The sequence below is a fragment of the Arctopsyche grandis genome, chromosome 1, assembly GCF_051622035.1.
Source record: "Arctopsyche grandis isolate Sample6627 chromosome 1, ASM5162203v2, whole genome shotgun sequence".
Taxonomy (NCBI): Eukaryota; Metazoa; Arthropoda; class Insecta; order Trichoptera; family Hydropsychidae; genus Arctopsyche; species Arctopsyche grandis.
In genome coordinates this window covers 1277141-1288622 of record NC_135355.1, presented here as the reverse complement: position 1 = coordinate 1288622, position 11482 = coordinate 1277141, and the positions used below count along the sequence as shown (strand labels likewise).

General features: G+C 31.4%; 1 protein-coding gene across 1 annotated transcript; it reads left to right on the top strand.

Annotated features, from left to right (window-relative positions):
* The first annotated feature begins 3660 nt into the window (after positions 1-3660).
* Positions 3661-10979, top strand: sea (mitochondrial citrate transporter scheggia). Its single transcript, XM_077432249.1, has 6 exons — positions 3661-3745; positions 4385-4577; positions 4859-4988; positions 8380-8603; positions 8672-8836; positions 8921-10979. Exons 2-6 carry the CDS (start codon positions 4391-4393, stop codon positions 9157-9159), a joined length of 945 nt encoding a protein of 314 aa, XP_077288375.1. The 5' UTR covers positions 3661-3745; positions 4385-4390; the 3' UTR covers positions 9160-10979.
* Positions 10980-11482: the final 503 nt, after the last annotated feature.

The following is an 11482-nucleotide window of genomic DNA, read 5'->3' as shown; positions in this document are numbered from 1 at the left end:
ATGTGTTACTTTTTATTCTATGTATATGTATATTAGCTTTAACCTGAATATTATTATGATTCCATGGTTAGATATTATTTTACTTTTTATGTAGTTCGCTATTAGAACTGAGAAAGTAAAATTTTATGGGTTGTGTTGAATGAGTTAGGGTAGTTAGATTTATACTTCGTTTTGAATTTTTTTTATTTTTAAATTGAAATTGAAATTTTATTTATACTCATTTTCTTCCTCTTGAGAAACAAAAGAAACGATATCTGCATTATCCATTCCTTTCAAATATGGATCACTTAAATCATGATTGAGCCAGTCCTTGATGTTTTCCTTATTCACGTTTTCAAAACATTTAAAATTTTCCAATAATCCATATATTTCAGATATATCATTGGCTTCATTCTCTTCAGAATCCACTTAATCTGTTTCCATGTCAGGAAGAATCTTTTTTCATGATCGAGCAAGTGTTACTGGCTTTACTTTTGACCAAGATTGTGTTCTTCTGTGTATAGCATACAATATCGTAATTTTTTTCCAGAAATTGATCAGGTTGTCATTCTCCTCAACAAGAGTTTTCAGAAGACTTTGACGATAAAGACGTTTCATTGATGATATAACACCTTGATCCATGGTCTGAATCAAAGATGTCACATTAGAGGGCAAATGTTTACTTTATCTATGTACGTAGTAACAATAGATGAAGTTTTGTGATCATGCGAAAATTCGAACTCGAGATTTTGACTGATTCGAACTCAGAATCGATCACTGATCACGTTTTCATGATCTAGAAAAAATGTGTCTGTGTGTGTCTGTGTGGGTGTGTATTTTGGAGATATTTTTAACACCGTTAGTCCTATCGAACTGAAACTTATTATCGGTTACTGAAATTCTTATCGACACGACGTAAATTTTTTTCAAATTTTTAAGTTGACCGGAAATGGTACCTCGCCTTATAGGTGTCCTCTTTTTTTAAGTTTTTGAATTCAATTATCTCCCAAACCACTAACTGAATCGGACTGAATTTTTTTTAAATATAATACAAATAATAATTTTTATAACCTCATATTTTTTAAATATTTCTATCTGAACCGGAAGCAGTACTTTTTTTTCAGAAACCTTTTGGTTTATTGAACTGAAATTTCATATCTAGAAGTTTAAGTTTAATACCAAGTTAATTATAAAATTTAGTTAGCATCCGTCAACCGGAAGTAGCAGTTTACTCTTGTTCGATTTTTCTTCCACTATTTTTTTCGACCCCTTAAACATGTGTGTTCGTCACAAAAAAATTCAAGTATAATTCTTGTATCAATTTGATGAAAATAAAAATAATTATTATATTTTATAAACCGGAAGTGGTATTTTTTTCTCTTAGAAAGGTCGAAAATGTTGTGCCCACTACTCTGTCCACACCCCTGAACGTATTAAGCTGAAAATTTATATTTCTATACTTTATGTACTAACTTAGAGCTGGTAGGGTTTTGGTCAGAATTCGTAAGCCGGAAGTAGTATTTTTTTTAAAAACAATATTTCATTATTTTTTCATTGTTTTATTTTGACCTTTTAAATTATTTTAAGCTTCTTGATATTTATTGTGTATGAAAAAATAGTGATTTTAAGTAAAAATAAAAAAAAAACACTTAATTTAATGAACCGGAAGTGGGATTTTTTTTCTCGTAGGAAGGTCAAAAATGTTGTGCCCACTACTCTGTCCACACCCCTGAACGTATTAAGCTGAAAATTTATATTTCTATACTTTATGTACTAACTTAGAGCTGGTAGGGTTTTGGTCAGAATTCGTAAACCGGAAGTAGTATTTTTTTTTAAAACAATATTTCATTATTTTATTTCGACCTTTTAAATTGATTTAAGCTTCTTGATATTTATTGTGTATAATAAAAATAGTCATTTTAAGTAAAAATAAAAAAAAAATCACTTAATTAATTGAACCGGAAGTGGGATTTTTCCCTCGTAGAAAGGTCAAAAATGTTGTGCCCACTACTCTGTCCACACCCCTGAACGTATTAAACTGAAAATTTATATTTCTATCCTTTATGTACTAACTTAGATCTGGTAGGGTTTTGGTCAGAATTCGTAAACCAGAAGTAGTATTTTTTTTTAAAACAATAATTCATTATTTTTCAATTATTTTATTTTGACCTTTTAAATTGTTTTAAGCTTCTTGATATTTATTGTGTATAATAAAAATAGTAATTTTAAGTAAAAATAAAAAAAAAATCACTTAATTTAATAAACCGGAAGTGGGATTTTTTTCCTCTTAGAAAGGTCAAAAATGTTGTGCCCACTACTCTGTCCACACCCCTGAACGTATTAAGCTGAAAATTTATATTTCTATACTTTATGTACTAACTTAGAGCTGGTAGGGTTTTGGTCAGAATTCGTAAACCGGAAGTAGTATTTTTTTTTAAAACAATATTTCATTATTTTATTTCGACCTTTTAAATTGATTTAAGCTTCTTGATATTTATTGTGTATAATAAAAATAGTAATTTTAAGTAAAAATAAAAAAAATCACTTAATTAATTGAACCGGAATTGGGATTTTTTCCTCGTAGAAAGGTCAAAAATGTTGTGCCCACTACTCTGTCCACACCCCTGAACGTATTAAACTGAAAATTTATATTTCTATCCTTTATGTACTAACTTAGATCTGGTAGGGTTTTGGTCAGAATTCGTAAACCGGAAGTAGTATTTTTTTTTAAAACAATATTTCATTATTTTTTCATTATTTTATTTTGACCTTTTAAATTGTTTTAAGCTTCTTGATATTTATTGTGTATAATAAAAATAGTGGTTTTAAGTAAAAATAAAAAAAAAATTACTTAATTTAATGAACCGGAAGTGGGATTTTTTTCCTTGTAGAAAAGTCAAAAATGTTGTGCCCACTACTCTGTCCGCACCCCTGAACGTATTAAGCTGAAAATTTATATTTCTATCCTTTATGTACTAACTTAGAGCTGGTAGGGTTTTGGTCAGAATTCGTAAGCCGGAAGTAGTATTTTTTTTAAAAACAATATTTCATTATTTTTTTATTATTTTATTTTGAACTTTTAAATTGTTTTAAGCTTCTTGATATTTAATGTGTATAATAAAAATAGTGATTTTAAGTAAAAATAAAAAAAAATTACTTAATTTAATGAACCGGAAGTGGGATTTTTTTCCTCGTAGAAAGGTCAAAAATGTTGTGCCCACTATTCTGTCCGCACCCCTGAATGTATTAAGCTGAAAATTTATATTTCTATCCTTTATGTACTAACTTAGAGCTGGTAGGGTTTTGGTCAGAATTTGTAAACCGGAAGTAGTATTTTTTTTTAAAACAATATTTCATTATTTTATTTTGACCTTTAAAATTATTTTTATTTTCTTGATATTTAATGAGTATAATACTGATAGTGATTTTTAGTAATAAAAAAAATTTGAACAAAATCTGATAACCGGAAGTAGATCTTTTGTTTTGTGCAAGTTTCCATACATTTGCGCTCAATTTGTATCGCTATCATAGTCATCAGTTCAATATCGAATTTTGTTTTGTAACCTTCTTATATTCATCAAATACATAGATAAAGTCATGGGTTGGTCACACCCGAATTTTTTAAATAGTGACTAATTAAATTTTCAGTCATGGTCGATTTGTAACGTGTTTGTTCTCGTTGACGCGTTTGACAGCAGTCGTCGCCGGCTCGTGTGACGTTTAGTCATACTTTCGCTCTTCCTCGCATTTGTTATTTTTAAGTCAGGTAATTTATTCAAACTCAATCAAATACTCCTTTGAACAATCGTATGATTCCATATTTTCAGCTTAAGAATATAATGATATTTAATTATTTTTTTTTAAATTAATTTTTACTATTTATATTTCAAGTAAATTTCCATACAATACCTTGTTTGTATTGGTAAAGATTTAATCAAATTTTATACGTGAACCGAATTATTGAAGTTCAAGATTTTTCAATTGTATTTATTACCATATTAATGGTATCAAGAAAGACATTATAAATTGCATAATATTATAATAATATTTAAAATATCCTTTGCAATCTGATTTTTTTTCAGATCATGTTCGAAAGGTTTCTTATAATTTATCTATGATCATTAGGGCTGTATTGAAATGAGCATAGGACAAGTTGTACTGCGATTTTTTTTCAAAACAATAATAAAAAAAAAAACAGTTTTACAAGCGAAAGTTTACGCAAGTATATTTACGAAGATATTTAACAGATTTCTGGAAATCTGTTGGATGATAGTACTGTATATATCTATAGTTATTATGATTAACTTGTCCCTGTTCTAAATACATATTGTATGTAAATGATAGCCCCTTTTACATAAGAGGTCAAATGGTGTTGTATAATTCGTGTCATTGATTGTGTGTGTAGTGAGCGATGGAGAGGAGAGTGAAAAACCCATTTTCGAGGCCATGGATGGAAGGAGTCGGAGCAGCTTCTGCTGCTCAACCAGGATCTATCGGTCTTAAAGGAATCATCGCCGGAGGCATTACCGGTGGAATCGAAATTTGCATCACATTCCCTACCGAATATGTTAAAACACAATTACAACTAGATGAAAAGGGTAATTATATATATAGAAATTATTACGATTTTTGATATATAATATTTGATAAATCTGTCTATTCTTGATAAAAGTAATCCTTTATAAACATAAATAATCTACGTACGACGTATTGGCTACGTCTTCGTAGAGTTTTTTTTTTACGGTGATAACATTCTTATCAACAACTAACCTTTGGTAGTTAAAGTTTGCGTGTAATGTTTAGCATTGTTGCAAGTTTATAAGTAATGTAATCGATCTTGTTTACGGATTTGAATTTTATTGTGTGATTGTTTTTATAGCTGGCGGTCAGAAGCAATATACCGGTATTGCAGATTGTGTTAAGAAAACTGTGAAAAGTCATGGCTTCTTGGGATTGTATCGAGGCCTCAGTGTGCTGTTGTATGGGTCGATTCCAAAATCGGCCGTTAGGTAATCAAAATATGTTTTATTCATTTTCATTATATATGTGGTAGAGAATCTTGACAGATGACGCTGTTCAGGACCACGGTTGGGATGTGGCGGTTGAGGTGAAGACCAAACTAAGTTGTTTATTAAGACGATACGTGCGGAGGCTTAGCGACCAGCCGCCCGGAGCACAGGTCCAACGGCGACTAACCGTTACATCTCTACCCCTTTTCATCCCTTCTCACAATCAGTCGTACATCAGCCTTTCGTTCAATTCCAACCCTACATATGTATATATAGAAACATTTCTGAATACTGTATAATTATTAAATCTCTTCAAAGTTGGAATTTAAGTAAATTTACTTTTAGAAACTCAAAACTCGGACTATATAAATATGTTTACAGCACAAATTCTTATATTTATTTGGCATAATTATATTTTCGAGGTGTTGGTATAAATTGAATTTTTTTTTTATGTAATCGTGAATTACGTAGGATGAAAAAAAATTGAGAATGAATGATCTCACTGTGTCCTTGAATCAAATTGGTATAACAAGGAAAATAAATACAAGAATGAAATGTTTGCACTTTGTACAGTCATATCTCATTATAACGATCTATTGAATTGTCTGTGAATCTGAAAAAAATGCTGTTAAATATTTTGTTCCAGACTACAAAAATAATCAGTTGCATATTGAATTTTAGCTCATAAAAATATAAATATGAATATAGGAGTTTATGTTTCGACCGTTTCCCGGCCTATGGAAACTTGGTTGAGTTTTTAAGAGGATCTTTTTTTATTTTGAGTATTTTATTTTATTTTACATAGACATATACCAGGCAGGTCTAACATATAGACTCCAATGAGCCTTCCTAGACAATTAATTACAAAATTGCAGCATTTTTATTACATAAATCGCTGTATTTCACGAAAATAACAATTAATTAATAAATAAATTAATCCATATATGGATTTAGACTTGAACATAAATGACCAGCAGTATTAAAGATTAGCACGGGATCTAACCCGGTAACCTCTTGGTGCTAAACATAAACGCAACCACCGAGCCATACTGCTGGCTATATTTTTGATTTTTAAATGCTTTTTATTATTACGAAATTATGTTCACAATACATCTTATATCTATTTTAATAGCTACTGATCTACTGATCATTTTCTATTTTACAATTTAATTTAATTTGGTTAGTAATCATAGTATTATATTATTCTAATGTTAATGTACAGCATAATAGGAAAAAGAGCTCAAAAACCTATTTACAATTCTTATAAATGCTCATAATACATCTAATACTTAATATTAATTAAAGACTCTCTTAAGTCGATGACCTAAAGCAGATTGTGTTAAGGTAATTTGTGTTTATACCTGAAGGGTATAGACATTTTGCTATAATCACTGATACTCTTCACAAGTGTGTTAGTATAGTTATTAGTAGAGGTAGGATAGTCACAGTGCTATCCATTGTTCGGCAAACCTTTAACAATGCATTTACAACCTTTGAACAATACACGGCCCCCTCAGGCTCCGGTGACTAGTTATTAGTGATTCTGTCATAGAATCTACTGGTTAGTTTGTTAGTAATGTCTGTAACAAACGGAATATTATATATGGCATGCAGTTTTTTCAAGTTAGTATATATGGGTGTATTATAAATTATTTTTAGGGAGCTGGCTATATCAGTATTATTGTATGTACGGCGAAAGAGGTAGTTGCTCGACTTCAGAGGAGTGGGCTGGCTGAACTCCAGAGGCTCATTGGTGTCTGGGGCTGGTGCCATAGTTTATATCCTGGTTGGCTGTGCAGGTCATGCTCTTAGAGATTTCAACGGGCTTGAGGTTGCTTCGTGCTGTATGATGAGATCATGCTTTTGGGGCTTCCTATGAGCTTGAGTTTGTTTATGTATGTAGAGCGAGTCGAATTGTGTGAACGAAGATATTTCAGGCAAAGTTGGCTCTGCGTGCTCTTACATAAACGCGATGATGTAATCGCGCGACTTTTGTTTTATTCATGTTATAAAACCTCGATTCAGTTTTACTACGTTCCTATATGAATAAATTAATTATGGTACAGTTTTTAACCGATGAAGTGGTAATCTCATTGATTACCTATAGATAATCCTAGCTGTGATATACACATTGTAGTGTTTTACTACGTTGAAGTTGAAGTTGGGTGATTCTGTTGATAAACCACTCTTTAACGCGTTTTTAGACACTGATTCGATTATTTTATGTTTGTGTTCAGTGTCAACCCTTGACACTACCTCTTTTTTGATTTGATTTTTAAATGCTTTTTATTATTACGAAATTATGTTCACAATACATCTTATATCTATTTTAATAGCTACTGATCTACTGATCATTTTCTATTTTACAATTTAATTTAATTTGGTTAGTAATCATAGTATTATATTATTCTAATGTTAATGTACAGCATAATAGGAAAAATAGCTCAAAAACCTATTTACAATTCTTATAAATGCTGTTACGTAGGGGTGGGTGGAGGATCCAAGTAAAAGGCCTTAGTCGTCTCACAGCATTTATTGATGATTAAGGAGATACACGCACTGGCAGTGCTCAGTCCAGAATGACCTGATATCGCCTACGTACCGCCTTATAAAGGGTAGATCTCTCAGGACGTTTAATCTGTTTACCTGTTGTATAGTCACGTATTCGGATATGTATTCCCACGACATTGGGTCTCCCCTTACCGATTCTGAGAAAGGACTAATAACGGTCACTGTTTAGCCTAAATGCACCTAGAGTCCAGATATAATCCTGGAAGTAAGTGCAAGCACTTAGTTAATCCGTTAACAGATATCCGTTGGTCCTAAGTGCAAGCACTTAGTTAATCCGTTAACAGATAACCCTTGAAAGGTCACATAGTCTCTGGGATTCTATTCGCTTAATCCGCGGCGTACGTGACATTGCTCATAATACATCTAATACATAATATTAATTAAAAACTCTCTAAAGTCGATGACCTAAAGCAGTACACTACCTCTCGAATATATAACAAACTAAGGAAAAATATCGACTTTTTTCAATTTCATTAGTATCACTGGATATTTTTAGATGTCACTGTGAAAAAACCAACATTAATTTCGAATCATAAACACAAGTCTTAACCGCTTAGACGCCCAGCCGACGCGCTGAGCGTATAATAGATACGGCTGTTTGCGCCTTCAGGCGCTTTGGGCAGCTAAGCGGTTAAACACGAAAAGTTGGTGGTTGAAATATATAGTTGACCAAATAATTGTCAAAAAAAAGTACTTATCTTAATGAAAGTCAAACCTTTGTTCAATGATATTTTGAATCGTTGAAAGCTCTGCTGCTTATCATGTACATGTTCAATTCATCAGCCTTCTAATGAATCGCTTTCGTGTTGTAAATTTGCAGATTCGGTGCATTCGAAGAGTTCAAAAAGCGAATGGTCAACGAAAAAGGTGTCTTATCTCCGGGCGGTCGGCTATTGTGCGGACTCGGCGCTGGCGTTTGCGAAGCTTTGCTCGCCGTTACACCGATGGAGACGGTCAAAGTCAAATTCATCAACGATCAACTGTCGGGTAATCCCAAATACAAAGGATTCTTCCACGGCGTCACCACGATAGTCAAACAAGAAGGTAGACTAGCATTCGTCACACTTTTCAATAGCAATGTGCGTTTTATAAAAATTATAAACTCTTTTCAGGCATTGGCGGAGTTTACAAAGGTGTCACGGCTACCGTAATCAAACAAGGATCTAACCAAGCCATACGTTTCTTCGTCATGGAATCTATGAAAGATCTATATAGAGGAGGTGATCCTTCTAAGCCGGTGCCCAAGTATATGGTCGGAGCTTTCGGAGCTCTAGCTGGTTTGTTTTTATATTCCATTTAGCTTTCTGGTACTGTGGGTGGATACAATCAGATATAATAATCTGTCACGTTTTATATTTTAGGGGCTGCTTCCGTGTTCGGTAACACTCCGGTTGATGTTGTCAAGACTAGGATGCAAGGTCTCGAGGCTAGTAGGTACAAAAACACTTGGGATTGTTTCTCGACGATATGGAAGAATGAAGGTCCGTTGGCTTTCTACAAAGGCACTGTTCCTCGTTTGAGCCGAGTGTGCCTGGACGTTGCGATCACGTTCATGATCTACGACTCGTTCATGGAAATGTTCAACAAATTTTGGCCGTAAATATGATCGGTATATTCGGGTGGAGTTCAGAGTTTGATTAGATTGTTCGGTAGCAAAGTATATTGAAAAGTTGGTCACAAAATAATATTTTAGTACAAATAGCGAAAGCAAATGTTGAATAGTCGCAATAGGAAATGATTAATGTGTTGTTGATTAGTCGATTCGTTTCGAAATTGCCTCTGTATTTATCGTAGGATTTAAAGAATACTATCAAAAGTGTAGTCAATACTACCTTGACTATATTTTGAATGTTTAAAAATGTAAAATCAATATCAGATAGCGATTTGTTTGTCGTTGGATTTGGATTGTGTATATGGAGGGCGTTTAAAAAGTTTTCTAAAGTCGTTTAATTTTTCAGTGTATGTAAATGTTACGTTTAATTTTTTTTATTTTTTCACTTCAGCACAACAGTATAACCATATCTTTTACAATGGTTAATGTCTGAGCTATGATTTGCACTGTTTTCAGCTATCATTATATAAACTATAGTTTCCACAACGCAGATCACAGAAGTTGTCTTGTTTGATGTTCTCTAGATCCTCAATGAAACGATTAATCCTTTTATAAAGAGCGGTTTTCTTTGTTGCTTCGTTTCTATAAACATCCGTCAATCAATGTGAATACGAGAACTTTTTGAACGCTCTATGTTGTTAGATATTGTATAGAACTATATGGCGCTTTGCTTCGTTATTTGAATTTTACTCTTCATTCCATTGAGTTCATTCCATTTTTATACATAAATACTAATATATTTACAAAATTATATTATACATTATATATTGTCTCAAAAAATTGTTATTTTTTTCACTTTTCTAATTTTATATCTATTTATTATTGAGGGATTGGTTTACGATTGTTAAGCATTTGGCTGGTTATGTAGTTATATAGAAAAATTAATATATGCACAATGAATGTTTGAAAATGTAGTTGATACGGCTATGAAAAATTTAACACATGTGATACATGACAATTTTTTTCCATTTGATCAAGTTTCCATTTATTATCTTTTTTTTTATTTATTTTAAAAATATCATTATTTTAAATAAACTAAATTGCCACTCATTACTTGAATCGTGTTCTACTTACATGTAAAAAAGTAAAAGTAAATTAAGACTGTGAAAATTGGTGCTCATGTTATGACACTATATTTACGCCTAATGCATGGTATTTTTTCCAAATAATAAAATATTGTAAAAATGATATTTTTATAACGGCCTAGTTTTAAAAAGAAACTCTAATTCCAATATTGTACGTATTTGTAATTTAAACGTGTAATTGTATTACATCGAGTTGTATGACAAATGATATTATTTTGTTGATATAAAATATTTTATTTTATTATATGACAATGCCATTTTTTTTTAAATTGAAATATGTTGTTGAAACAAAAGAAATATGTGTATGTAAAATATTCATACAATTTGAATACAAAGTTATATTATTTGTGATTTATAACACATTTCAAAAGTAATATCTTGCCTTGATATATGTATTAAAAATAATCATATCATTCCAAATACAGTGAAATATATAATTTTTACAATAAACTATAACATTCCATACAAGTTGAAGTTATTTTAAATAAACTTTGCTTTCATTATACAATGATTATGTTTTTTTTCTTTTGTTTTTAATTTTTTTTTTGTACAATATTATTTAAAACTACAACGATATTTAAATGTACGATATGTATGTTGAACAAATATAAATAAAACATATAAAAGTACATTTTTCCTCGAATAAACGTGCTTATTGTATAATTTACCTATACACATTGTAAAGATATTTTTGTAAACTGGAATAAAAACAATAATATGTGTTAACAATGTTGTTTTCAATTTTCATTCCCTAGAAATATCACATTGAATGTGATGTGAATCATCGTCTCGTTTCTCGATGAAAAAGTACACCCATTACATCGTATTATTCAAATGAAGTGGTTACGGCACATCCTTTCGTCTTGTAACCATAAATGGTGATAACACGATATTAATTTTGATGAAAGTTTGGACCGGGGCCAAGTTTACTATATTTTTTGTGTCGTTCGCCGGCGAAATATTGTATTATACGTGTAATGCGCAATTTGTTAGCTTTAGTGTTGCATCTAGAGCACATTATATGGACGCGTACACGATAAAACATAACATTATTACTCTTAAACGTTTTTTTTATAAATATATAATTTTATTTGATTAATAGATGCTTCTGGAATGATGTGATTTGGATAGGCATTCCCTTTCCTCCCTTCTCGAGTTGCGTCATTGTCCGTGCTATTAATGCTTCCGAGGGTTAATCACTTAAATCGTAAATTTAACTTGTTGTT

Bases quoted from the DNA above. Each gene is read 5' to 3' on its own strand.
- sea (XM_077432249.1), top strand. From the start codon at position 4,391: ATGGAGAGGAGAGTGAAAAACCCATTTTCGAGGCCATGGATGGAAGGA. The intron at 4,989-8,379 runs GTAATCAAAATA...GTAAATTTGCAG, and splicing joins ATTCCAAAATCGGCCGTTAG to ATTCGGTGCATTCGAAGAGT. The intron at 8,604-8,671 runs GTAGACTAGCAT...AACTCTTTTCAG, and splicing joins CACGATAGTCAAACAAGAAG to GCATTGGCGGAGTTTACAAA.